The sequence below is a fragment of the Chelonoidis abingdonii genome, chromosome 4 (assembly GCF_003597395.2).
Source record: "Chelonoidis abingdonii isolate Lonesome George chromosome 4, CheloAbing_2.0, whole genome shotgun sequence".
NCBI classification, from domain to species: Eukaryota; Metazoa; Chordata; order Testudines; family Testudinidae; genus Chelonoidis; species Chelonoidis abingdonii.
Window position 1 is genome coordinate 31,515,840 of NC_133772.1, and position 12,197 is coordinate 31,528,036.

Genomic DNA, 12,197 nt, shown 5'->3' on the forward strand with positions numbered 1-12,197 from the left:
TTTGGGAGGGGAGGGGGGAGCTGAGGCACTAGACTGGAGTTCAAAGGAGACTGGGCTTTATCATGGTTCTGCCACAAATTCTCTGGGTGACTGTGGGCAAGCCACTTATTCTCTCTAGGCCTCAGTTCCCCATCTGTAAAATGGTGATGATAATACTTTATAAATAGACAAGAGAAGCAAGCCCTCTAGAGCCAGGGCTGTCTCTTACTTGGTGCATCTCCAGTGCCTAGCACAATTCAGGCACTACTGTAAAACAAATTAATAAGATTTTCCTAAAGCCTGGTTCTGAAGTGACATGGCAAAAAGGCATGATCAAGCTCCATGCTTATTTCTCACAGTGAATTTCATATCAGTTCTCTCAGATGACATGAGAAAAGTTGTTTCTACTAAGTGCCACAAGCTCAGCCTGTTATCTGACAGTTAAGCTGGGATCTTACTGGCTTGCATAATGCTGATAATAAAGATTCAGCAGCTGGAACTTGGCTGACGTGTGCTGATGATGCCAGACCCAGAAGAGAATTTAAGTAACTCTTCCAAAGCTGCGTGGGGGCTAAGGAGTCAAAAATACTAAAGCCTTATTTATCACTGAAATCAACAGATCCAACTCTGACTGCACACAGGGAGCAGGCCTATGGAGTAAGGCAGTAACATTTTTATGTAGTCACTTATCACAGCAAAATTATACTTTAATATATTAAATCTAAAAGGAGACTCAGTCTCATCCAAAGACACTGTAATGAATCCAGTATAAGTTCCTAGAAAAATAAGATAGATACTTGCAGATTTTTAAGAGCCTTCTCTTAGACTACTCCTGAAATACACTTCACACCCTACCCCAAACTATAGTACTATTAAGTATATGGTGACACCATGCAGAAAATTTACCAAACCAATCTGGCCTGCGTTCTGCAGGAGGTCAGACTAGACAATCATAATGGTCCCTTCTGACCTTAAAGTCTATGACTCTAGGTTTCTGCTTCTTTCTCCTTCCCTATGACTAAAGAACATTTGTGTGAAAACAGATCATCACATCTGATTCTGAGTTAATCCAACCATTCTTTGTTTTAACTCATTGTCCTGTAATTTCATTATCTCCTCAGCAGCCAGCTATGTCATGTCACAGACAGGCATATGATGTTATTTGTGAAATAAACAACAAAACCCAGCTATGCTCTTCTCACCCAGACAAAATGAAGAAAAAGATTATTGCTCGGGCCTGCAGGGATAGAATCAGAAAGGCCAAAGGGCAATTTGAGTTGAAACTAGCAAGGGATGTGAAGGATAATAGGAAGGGGTTTTACAAGTATGTAAGCAACAAGAAGAGGATTTAGGGATGGTGTAGTTCCCTACTCATGAGGCAGGTATCCTAGTGGTGGAAGATATGGAAGGCTGAAGTACTCAATTCCTTCTTCACTTCAGTCTTTACGGGCAGGATCAACTCCCAGACTACTACACTGGGGAACACAGAGGAGAGGAGGAGAGCAGCCCACTGTGATAGAGGGTCAGGCTAGGGACTACTAAAGACATTAGACGTGCACAAGTCTATGGGACCGGACGAACTGCATCCGAGTGCTGAGGGAGTTAGCTGATGTATGCAGAGCGTTGACCATTATCTTTGAAAATTCATGGCGAACAGAAGAGGTCCCAGAGGACTGGAAGAAAGCAAATTTAGTACCTATCTTTAAGAAAGGGAAAAAGGAGGATCAGGGAACTACAGACAATCAGTCTCACCTCAATCCTGGAAAAATCATGGAGCAGGTGCTGAAGGAATCCATCTGAAACACTTAGAGGAAAACAAGGTGATCAGAAGCAGTCAGCATGGATTCATCAAGGGTAAATCATGCCTGACCACCTGATTGCTTTCTATGATGAGATGACTGGCTGTGGATGGGGCAAAGCTGTTGATGTTGTATACCTTGACTTTAAGTAAGGCTTTACACGGTTTCCACAGCATTCTCATCAGCCAAACTAAAAGTTATGGGTGTGGAGGAATGGACTGTGAAGTGGCAGAAAATGGCTGAATCAACGGCTCAGTGGAGGTATCAATGGACCTCTCTAGTTGCAACCAGTTACACAAGTGGGTGGCCCTGGGGTCTGTCTTAGGCCCGCTTCTTTTCATGTCTTCATTAATCGATCTGATGTGATGATTGCACATTAAGTAAACTTTTGCCAGATGACACCAAGTTGGGGGAGTTGGTGGACACCGCTGGAATGAGGATAGATTCAGGGAGACTTAGCAAATTGGAGAAGTGGCCACAGAAACTCATGAAAGTTAACAAGGACAAGTGCAAAGTCCTGCACTTAGGACACGAAAAACCTCACTGCACTGCTACAGGCTGGGCTGTTTTGTAAGTAGCAGTGCTGAAAAAACGGATCTTGGGTAATGAGATGGAAGTGAACATGAGTCTACGATCTCTCTCTTTGGTGAAGTATTGGAATGGGTTACCTAGGGAGGTGGTAGAATCTCCATCTTTAGAGATATTTAAGGTCCGGCTAGACCGCACCCTGGCTGGGATTATTTAGGGAAAGTGGTCCTGCCTTTAGCAGGGGGTTGGACTAGATGACCTCATGAGGTCCCTTCCAACCTTTTGATTCTATGATTCTATGAAAAAACTCACTCCTCACATCTGCAGCAAGACTGTTTGAAACATAGGAGTTTGTGCTATTGTTGCTGTTTCCAGTAGATAAAGAAACAGTGAGCAAGGGGGAACACACAGAGAATTTATATTTCCATGTATCAGAGGGGTAGCCGTGTTAGTCTGGATCTGTAAAAAGCAACAAAGAGTCCTGTGGCACCTTATAGACTACATCTGACAAAGTGGGTACTCACCCACGAAAGCTTATGCTCCAATACGTCTGTTAGTCTATAAGGTACCACAGGACTCGCTGTTGCTTTTTATATTTCCATGAATTTAGGGTACTAGTTAGAAAAAAAATCATAAAACCAATACCAGAAGATCAACGACTAGTTCTCTTTCACAGAATTTGCTTCACAGTGAAGGTCACCATGCATCCTGGGCACTAAAGAACTACTCAGCTGGTGCTGTAGATGGAACAGACCAAACAATATGGAGATGACAGGACCTGCTCTTTGAAAAAAATAAAATAAACAAACTTTGGCAATAGTCTTTGCTGGGTTTATAATTGTGACTGGGTGTGTGTGAGGAACTACCCTCTCATTCAAGCTGAGAGAGAGGGTCCACTCAGGTCAGCTTTGAGACACCCAAAGCTGCAGAAATGGGGGTTGAGGAGGTCAGTATTAAATCAAGACAGAAAGGGAATGAGACAAAGGAATGAGGTGCAGGATGGGAAAATGGAGGATAGAAACTACAGTGCACAGAAGAGGAAGGTAAAGGAGAAATGATGCTGAAGCATGAGATCAATTGGCCCCTGGAGAAGAGAATTGCACAAATGGGCACCTAGGATAGGTTGCAGACTGAAAGGCAGGAAGGATGATGCATAGATAATTTGGCAGCAAGAGATAGAAGAGGAAAGATTATATGAACATGATCAAAGGGAAATCAATGGAAGGATACTGAGTTGGCAAAAAAAACCAAAATCAATACAAAATTTCAACCAGGTACCACTTCATGTCCCAAAACAATCACAGCTGCAACCCTGTGTGCAATTAATCAAGTTTTATTACTCTAATTAATCACAGATAGGGAACTGTTTCCACCAAATTCAAAAGCATTCAATCTGGTCTAGTCCATTAGTCATCTATCTTTATAAATAACTTACAGACAAGCAAACAGAATTTGGTAGGTAAGTGCAGAGCAAAGCAAAATACCATTTATGTTCAGAATCCTTCATTCTCTCTGTTGGGTCCATTGTTTCCTCAGGTCAACATAGGAGGAAAGGGGCAGGGGGCGGGGTAATGCAAGGGATACTGGATGCTTCATGATCCAGTGTACCTTCAACCCTACCGCAGGTCACTAGAGAGAAGGAAGAGGCATTGCAGGAGGCCTTACATGCCTCAGTGCTTCACTGAACCATTACCAAAGTTTGGATAGTAGTAGTGTTTCCACCATCAATCAGCAAATAAGGCTTAGTCACCCAGATTTCTACAGGTCAAGGCACATGCTGCCTCGCCTCCAAATTGCTAGCAGCTCCAGAAGCATCACGCCAATCCATTTTATCTCCATGGCAGTACTGATATTCCACATATCAAATCCCAGGGATATTTCATGACCCTGATGCCTTCCCTGTGATAATCCACATCCTGCAAAGGAGGGCTCAGCCAGTCTCATAGCTAAAAGGGGCCAGTGCTAAAGAGGCCTTTTCCCACGAGTAGGCTGGAAACAGCTGAAGTGGATAGACAGTGGCAGCACTGGACAGACCTTTGCTTTACAGTAAAATTGTAGTGGTAAGGAAATGTTGGCCCTGCAGTGTGCTGGGAATGGCAGGACTGAAGCTGATTTTGGAGTTATGCTACAGTGACATGGGGCATATCAAAGGCTCACCTATCCCAACATGCTAGTCATTTATCATTGACAAGATAAATTATGCATTGATTCTGAATCTGGCTGACTCTGCTAATCTAGTTTCCAAGTGAGTTCTCTGGGAAGAAATATGAGCATTTCTGGTCAAATATTGTTTAATATTCTCACTCCATCTCTCACAAACCTATGTGTTTAGAATTCTTTTGGTATATATCCATATACACACAGGCATCTCACACACAGGTCCTCAGCTGGTGCATGTTTTGCCCATTTATCTGGCCCACTATTTGTATTTTCTAACACGGTTTCGAATGACCAACCAGTACAAGTGGCCACTGAAGAATGCCAGCAGTCATCACACGGTATTATTCATTAACCAAAACATAAAATAGTGCAATCCTCGGATGTCCTGTTACGGTCCACTTTGTCTTACACCTTATGCTGCTAGTGTGTATATGACACCAGAACCACACCTCTCATCATACATAATGCTTATACATGTATGGATCTGAGGACAACACTCCCAGCTCTTTCTTCTTTCGCTTATTTCTCAGCAAGGATCGATATCTCAGACCATGACACAGGAGAGGATGATGAAGCAAGCTCTCCCGAAGTACTGACTAGTATCCAGGCCAAGAAGGGCCTCGAGGTGGTGGGTATCCAAAGGGAGAATGTGAAGCTGGGGGATATGGAGACTGGGATGGAATTGGGAAACTAGGTAGCGGTGGCTGGGTTGGGTATGGACACTGTGTTCTTCCACCTCCTGGTGGGAAATATGGAGGCTGGGGAGGCTGGGGGTACCCCAGTCCAGATGGAGCTCTGGGCTGGGATTGAGGGTAACCTGAGGCAGGTGGTGGACCTCTGCACGGAGACCCAGGGTACCCTGGAGTTGAAGATAAGCCTCTTGTCTGAGGCTGGGAGTATCCTGGTGTCGAGCCTCCAGGTGGGTATCCAGAAGCTGGTTTATAGGGAAATGTGGGTTGGGTGCTTGGCTGAGAGGAGGTGAGGGGTCCCATTATAACTGGTGCTCCAGAGAAAGGAGCAGGTTGGAGAGCTCCATGGGCTGTAGGGCCTACAGGCATGCCTGGGGCTGGACTATAGGGCAAAGGGAAGGATGGTGTTCCTGATTGGAAGGGCTGTGGCTGCTGCTCGTCAGCAGGCCCAGGAGTTATGAGAGGAGCAGGATGCTGGTGGTTAAAATGAGAATCACTGGCTGGTTCCTGTGAAGCTTCAGACTTCCTCAGTACCTCTTGGAGCTTTTCCACTCTGACCCGTCGCAGGTGGGACAACTTCCTCATGGAGGAAAACTGCTCAAGAAATATCTCCAGTGGCACTTCGCCCTCCAGGAACTTCTCGGCCATAGTCTGAAACACAAGACACCACTGATACCACTGCTGCCCCCTCCAGTGTTCTCTACCAGCTCCAGTTCAGATCCCATGTTGTCAGACATGACCTAGATCACATGGAAACAGTTAAACCACTCAACCGTAAAGGAGTGATAATCCCAATCTTTAGGACAATGGTCTCAATCTATGGGAGATAATCTCCAATTTAGGGTGCTGGTTGGAAAGGATAATTTCAAGTTTTCAGGGAGATTGACTAATGGCAAATTTTATTTCAATTTGGATTTAAAAGTTAGAATCACCTCAGATTCCTCTTCGATCCTTTGGCCCTCCACCTGCAGAAGATTTAACAGGGTCCCAGGCTGCATCACCGCAGAGAATTTCTCTAAGGAGGAAAAATGTGATGACCAAAACGTGACATACAGAAACTAGGCAAAATAACCATGTCTCCAGCTCTCTCAGAGACAATACTAGGCACCTATCCCAAAGCTCTATGATCTGACTCATGATCCCAGCAAAGCGTAAAGAAGTAGAAACTATGTCACCTTCCTGCCCCATGCCACCAAAACTCTGTTAAACCCCTCACAATCACAACGGGGAACCTTCGCTGCCTTGGGAAGTTTTAATATAGGAAGAAAACAGAAGGAGAAATCAACATTGTGCAGTCTCTTTTGACTAGGGAATCACCTCTATTCTGTCCAGGTCTGTCTGAACAAACACCAGGAGAAGACAGGAGTACTTGTGGCACCAGAGTCTAATCAGGTGAGATGACTCTTCCTGTTGGTATGCATACTTCCACCTTTTCATGTTCTCTGTATGTATAAATATCTCCTGTCTGTGTGTTCCATTCTATGCATCCGAAGAAGTGAGCTGTAGCTCACGAAAGCTCATGCTGAAATAAATGTGTTAGTCTCTAAGGTCCCACAAGTACTCTTGTTCTTTTTGCGGATACAGACTAACACAGCTGCTACTCAGAAAACAGGAGAAGACAGATTCAGAATACAGACCCCTTGTATAGAAAGGGAGCTCCTCAGTCTGCTGGGCAGGAAGTTGCCGGGGGGGGGAGGGGAAGAAGCCCTGATTACAGACGACCTGACTGCACTCGGGAAGGTGGGTGGGTTGGGAGACATGTACCCAGTTTTGCCTTCTGCTCCTGGCACCGTTCTGCCAGCTTCTGCAGCTTCTGGTATCTGTCGGAAAGGTTTGTGCGGCCAGTTTCCAGCGGCGTCTGGAACTCCAGGTTCTGCTCTGCCAGGCTTCGGTTTGTGGCCAAGGCCATCTCCCTTTCCAGCTGTAGTTCCTGGACCTGAGAGGGGAGATCAAAAGCCACAGCCAGTGAGGAGCAGTACCTCCTATCTACATCCACACACTTTCCTCACCCTGCAGCATGCATGGTAATGTTTACCTCTGTTGATTCCAGTGCCAGACGCTGGATCTCCTCAGAATTCCCTTGCAGCTCCTGGAGCTCCTTCACAGATAGGTCCCTTAATGTCTCCATTTTCACTGGGGAATGTGAATTCCTAAGAGATGAGGAGTGTAAATGGACAATTACTAGGTTTCAAAAAGCCAGCTGCACATTGACAATATATAGATATTAATCCCATGACAGACTTAACAAGAGGCTTTGATAAATGATGTCAACCAACAGTGGTGGGGAGGATTCTGTCACACTACAGACAACGGAGAGTCTGAGGACAGAGAGAAAAAGAAAACACAGCAGATCTAGCCATTCTGATTTTGGCAACTGTCTTTCCATTTCAGGGACACAAGGTGAGTGAGGTAATATCTTTTTTTGGACCAACATCTGCTGGCAAGAGAGGTAAGCTCGAAAGCTTGTCACTCTCACGAAGAGAAGTTGGTCCAATAAAAGATATTATCCATCTACCTTGTCTCTCTAATATCCTGAGACAAACATGGCTACAATAACATTGCATTTCCATTTCAGGGACAAAAGAGGGAGGTGATTCATCCACTGTGCCAGGACAAAGGCATTTAAAAGTGGAGAAAAACACCTTCTCAGACATACCAAATAGTGTGGTTATATCAACCCAATTCTTAAACAACTTCACTAGCTGGCTATTTATTTCAGGATTATGCTCAATATGATCCCCCTTAGTGTTTAAAACCAATCGTCTATCTCTGAACACACTTCCCTGCATATTTTCATACTAATCCTCTACACATCACCTGATGTAAATGCTTTCCACTCTGGCACTCCTGACACCTGGAACAGCCTTCCTGTATCTCCCTACCTTTTCAAATTACGTCTAACAATAAGTTTTTATCTTCTTGCCTATGTCACACCTGAATTTCTCTTTCCTTTCTTTTCCCTTTATGAATAAATACTTTCATCTTTTCCATGCAATGGGCTCTTACACCTTTGTAAATCAGGATTAACTCTACTGAGGTCAGTGGAATAAACCCTTTGCAACACTCTTTTCCATCATTTATATATGCTCTGGCTGTCTTGTGCCATTTAGCTTTGTTACATGTTAAGGCCATACTTTGTCAGAAAAGTGCTATACATAGTTACTGTAAACAAAATAAAAACTAAACGGGGGGGGGGAGGAGGGGAGAGGTACATTCCTGCAGAAGTGCGAAAAGGGACCAATGAGACAACTAGTGCAGATTTTAACCTAGTACTAACTGCAGCTGTCTGTTCTACCCCTGGTTCAAGTGAAGCATCTCATAGATTCTGCCTCTGGAGATGTTGCATCAGTCTCACAACCAAACTCATCTAATAACCATGTTGTGAAACCAGAAGGCATATGTGCATCAGCAAATTTTGCCATCACGCTGTAGACTCTGAAACAAAGTCAGGGCTCTTACCTATCCCAGGAGCCACATTCACAAGATGAATGAAACAGGGCAGTGAGAACTAGGGCATCTGGAAACCCTACCCCCTGTTTCAGCGTATCTATAATCTCCTAGAGAACAAAAGCAATTCTAATGGCATGGCCACACCTATATCAGAATAATTTCAACAGAGCATGTTCACTGGTAGAACTGGCTTCTGCTGAAGAGGCCCTAGAATCAGAAGCCTGGAAAGCCCAGTGTGAAGGGGATAGGGGCGGGGGGACCTATTTAGTAAGCTGTTTGATGAGTAGCAATGTTATTTCTCAGCTGATGAGGGCCATTTATTAGTAATAGCGAAAGCAAGCGGTTTATGAGGTGGCCCATGGGGTCAGATCCACAGAGCGTGTTGGCATGAGTCACCCACATACGCTGGGTCTGGGAGGGTTGGTGCAAGTCACACGTATGGGGCAACCCTGGCTGCAATGGCACAAGTCACTCACCTGGCAGCAGCAACAGGAGGGTTGGCATGAGTCATTCAATTGAGGCTGGTGTTAGGCACATTGGGTACAGCCCACTCCCAGGCGGGCAGAGCATAGTGTGAGTCGTGAACACAGGGTGCGGCTAGGTGTGCGGGCACAATTCACCTACACGGGGACTGCACTGGACACGGATGCAAGTCACCCACATGAGGAAGGGCCAGCGCTGGGCACGTTGGCGCAAGCCATCCGCTCTGGCTGTGCGGGGGCCGAGTTACCCACCCTGATGGCACCGCCCCGGCTGTGTTGGTGCGAGAGCAGGGTGGGGTGTGGGCCGAGACAGGGAGCCTCGCGGCGTAACAGCCCCTCCCCCCCGCGGGGGAAGGGCGGGAGGGGCACCACGCGCTGGGCTGGACATTGAGGGCTGATGCACGTGCCACGCCACCTGGAGAGGGGGAGAAAGATCGGCGCGCCAGAGAGGAAGGCGGGCCGTATGGAACGTCGGCGCATCGTCGCGCGCACAGTCCGTCAAACCTCCCGCCCCTGTCGCCAGCTGAGAGCAGGGGAAGAAAAGAGCAAATCCCCCCTGCTCTCGCGAGACCTAGCCGGGAAGGGGTTAAGCGATAAAGAGCCGATAATCACAGACAACTCACCTGTGAGCACACAGGGAGCCTCCAGTGCCACACACTTCCGGGTTCCGGTCCTCGTCCGGAAGTGAGCCTCACCATTGCTGTGGAGGTAGGGGGGAAGAAGGTGATCGCCCCTGGGAGAATGGAACGCTCCGGCAGCTCGCCTGGTGTTCAGCGCTTTCAGCCGCGCGCCATCTTCGTTCCACAGTGAGGCTGCGGAGGGGGCGGGGCCGGAGTCAGCGGAGCGCTCTCCCACAGGAGGGGGCCGGGCTGGGCCTCAAGCTGCTGTCAGTAAGCGCCCCTCCCCCGAGAGCGCGTCCCCAGGATGGGGGGAGGGTGGATCCTGGACCTGGCGCAGCTCTGGTCTGGGCTAATCCCCCCATGGACAGAGCAGGCTGAACCCTCCAGGGCTCGGCTGCCACCATCAGCTGTGTGGGGGCAGAGCCAGTGCCGGGTTTGCAATGGTGCCAGCGTGGGGTGACCAGACAGCAACTGTGAAAAAACCAGATGGGCATGGGGGATAATAGGTGCCTATGTAAGAAAAAGTGCCCAAAAGTGGCACTGTCCCTTTAAAAACAGGACATCTGGTCACCCTACGCCAGTGGTGCCATGGAGCCAGGTCGATGCACTGCATCCTGAGACCCCTGCCCCCGCCCCCCAGCTCCTCTTCTGCCCTTGGCCCCACCTGCTGGCTTCTCTCTGCCCACTGGCCAGACAACAGTGCACCTGGGGCTCCCATCTCTGCTTCCCACCACCTTTGGGGCCGCACCTGTCTCACAAGTTGAGGCACTTGGGACTGGTGCAGAAACCTGGCCAGTCTCAGCCAGCTGGGGGGGGAGGGACATTGGGGGGGCTTGGTTGGGCCCTTTCAGGCGAGTGGGTCCTGAGGGAGGCTGGCTGGTGCAGGCTCTGGCCTGGCTGATCGCAACTCTCCCGAGGGGTCAGAACTATTCCCTGCCTCGGGACCTGCACTAGCAATCAACCCAGCAGATAGTCACCTCCCAGCAGGGCTGGTGAATGTGGCCAGGAGGGAGGGCATGGAGGAGGGGTTGTCTGGAGGGTATGGGTGGTGGGGGTTGCTGGGCTGTGAAGGGGTGGGGAAGATCTGTGTGCTGGGGCACTAGGGAATGGGGGTTCTGTGTAGGGTCCTAGGCAGTTGTAGTGGGGCTGTGAGCAGGGGGTGCTGGGCAGGTGTGTTGTGCAGGGCACTGTGCATTTGTGGCACAGTCTGGGGGCGGGGGGGCCTCTGGCCATAGGGAATCAGAGGGCTGTTCCAGTGTTGGAGGGGTGGGGGGTCTGTGGCGTGGCATGGGCCCATCCCCGAGGGGAATGGGCATGCTGGCAGCACAGGGCTGGGTGGGCCACTGTGCATATGGCAACTGCCGGTTTGTAAATAGTGCCTTTGCACTGGGCTTGGCGGAGCAGGGCCGCCCGTGCTAGGCCCCAGGCTGGCCCCTCGCTCCGTGGACCGACCCCTTCTGCGCCATGCTCCATTGCCCCCATGAAAGCCCACAAATATGTTTGATGCCAGGCCTACAAAAAGTTAATCCAGCCCTGGCACAGAGCACCGGGGTTCTGGAGCTGAGGGGCCTAGCATGTTTGGTAGGGAGACACCTCCATTCCCTTCCCCCAAGCTCTAGATCCTGCCCATGGTTCCTGCATATGCCACAACCCTCCCAGGCCCCAGCTGACTCCTGCTTCGTTAACTCCTGGGCGCGGTGTAGCCTTGGCACAGGAAGAGTTTATTCATTTCCAGACAGTCCGTGCCTGGTGCGGGCGGGCATGAACCCAGAGACAGCCGTGGCACCTAGAGCAAGCACCATCATGCTGAGATAACCGCAGCACACACAACACCAAGCTGCTGTCAGGACCCCAACTCGACAGTATCACTGCCTAGGCATTTTCCACACATGGATTAGCCCAGCAGGGGCTATTTGGGAAACACCTGGTACCAGATGTGATCACACAGCAGCAGTGCTAACAGGCTTCAGGCCCCTGGGCCTAGACCTTTTCTGTTTACTCATCAGAAACAAAGGGAGCTGGGAACGATACCTCTGCCTCCATCCCCACCTCCTCATCTAGATTTTGGGAGATGTGATTAGAAACTATTGAGGGAAACAGGGACCATGGGATTCAGATCTCATTTAATGTTCATCTAGGATTTTTTGTTTGGGAGGGGGGCGGGGAGAGAGTTGGTGGATTTAGCCTTCATTGGATCCAGATCCTTCCCAATCTTCCCCTTTGCTCCTAATCATGAAGGTGTTGCTGATGAGACACCTGTAGACCCTCGCCACCACTTCTTCCATGCATCACCATGCCAGTGCTATCTTCTCCCTGTCTTCTGCTGGGCTGGAGAAACTGGGCACCCAACCAACACCAGAGTCGTAGTCATGTCTTTACAACTTTACTTGACTATTGACATCACTTAATCCCTGATTGTCTAGACCTGGTAGTATCAGCTCCCGACTAGCTGGCTGTTGTCCCCTTTCCCTTGGCTGCCCTCTGCATAAT

General features: G+C 48.6%; 1 protein-coding gene across 2 annotated transcripts; it reads right to left on the reverse strand.

Annotated features, from left to right (window-relative positions):
* Nucleotides 1-3,623: 3,623 nt before the first annotated feature.
* On the reverse strand, nt 3,624-9,902 carry VPS37C (VPS37C subunit of ESCRT-I). 2 transcript variants are annotated; one of them, XM_032790511.2, is made up of 5 exons: nt 9,711-9,902; nt 7,191-7,305; nt 6,920-7,091; nt 6,088-6,170; nt 3,624-5,806 (listed from the first exon to the last, which is right to left on the reverse strand). In XM_032790511.2, exons 2-5 carry the CDS (start codon nt 7,281-7,283, stop codon nt 5,063-5,065), a joined length of 1,092 nt encoding a protein of 363 aa, XP_032646402.1. In that variant the 5' UTR covers nt 7,284-7,305; nt 9,711-9,902; the 3' UTR covers nt 3,624-5,062. The 2 variants fall into 2 exon arrangements, with proteins under 2 accessions (XP_032646402.1, XP_032646401.1); XM_032790510.1 differs by lacking the exon at nt 9,711-9,902 and adding an exon at nt 9,082-9,389.
* Between the last annotated feature and the right edge of the window lie 2,295 nt (nt 9,903-12,197).

Coding starts and splice junctions, on each gene's coding strand:
- VPS37C (XM_032790510.1), bottom strand. CDS start 9,116: ATGACTCATGCCAACCCTCCTGTTGCTGCTGCCAG. Junction 7,306..9,081: donor CCTCCTGTTGCTGCTGCCAG/GTGAGTGACTTG, acceptor CTCATCTCTTAG/GAATTCACATTCCCCAGTGA. Junction 5,807..6,087: donor GGATCGAAGAGGAATCTGAG/GTGATTCTAACT, acceptor CTTGTGTTTCAG/ACTATGGCCGAGAAGTTCCT.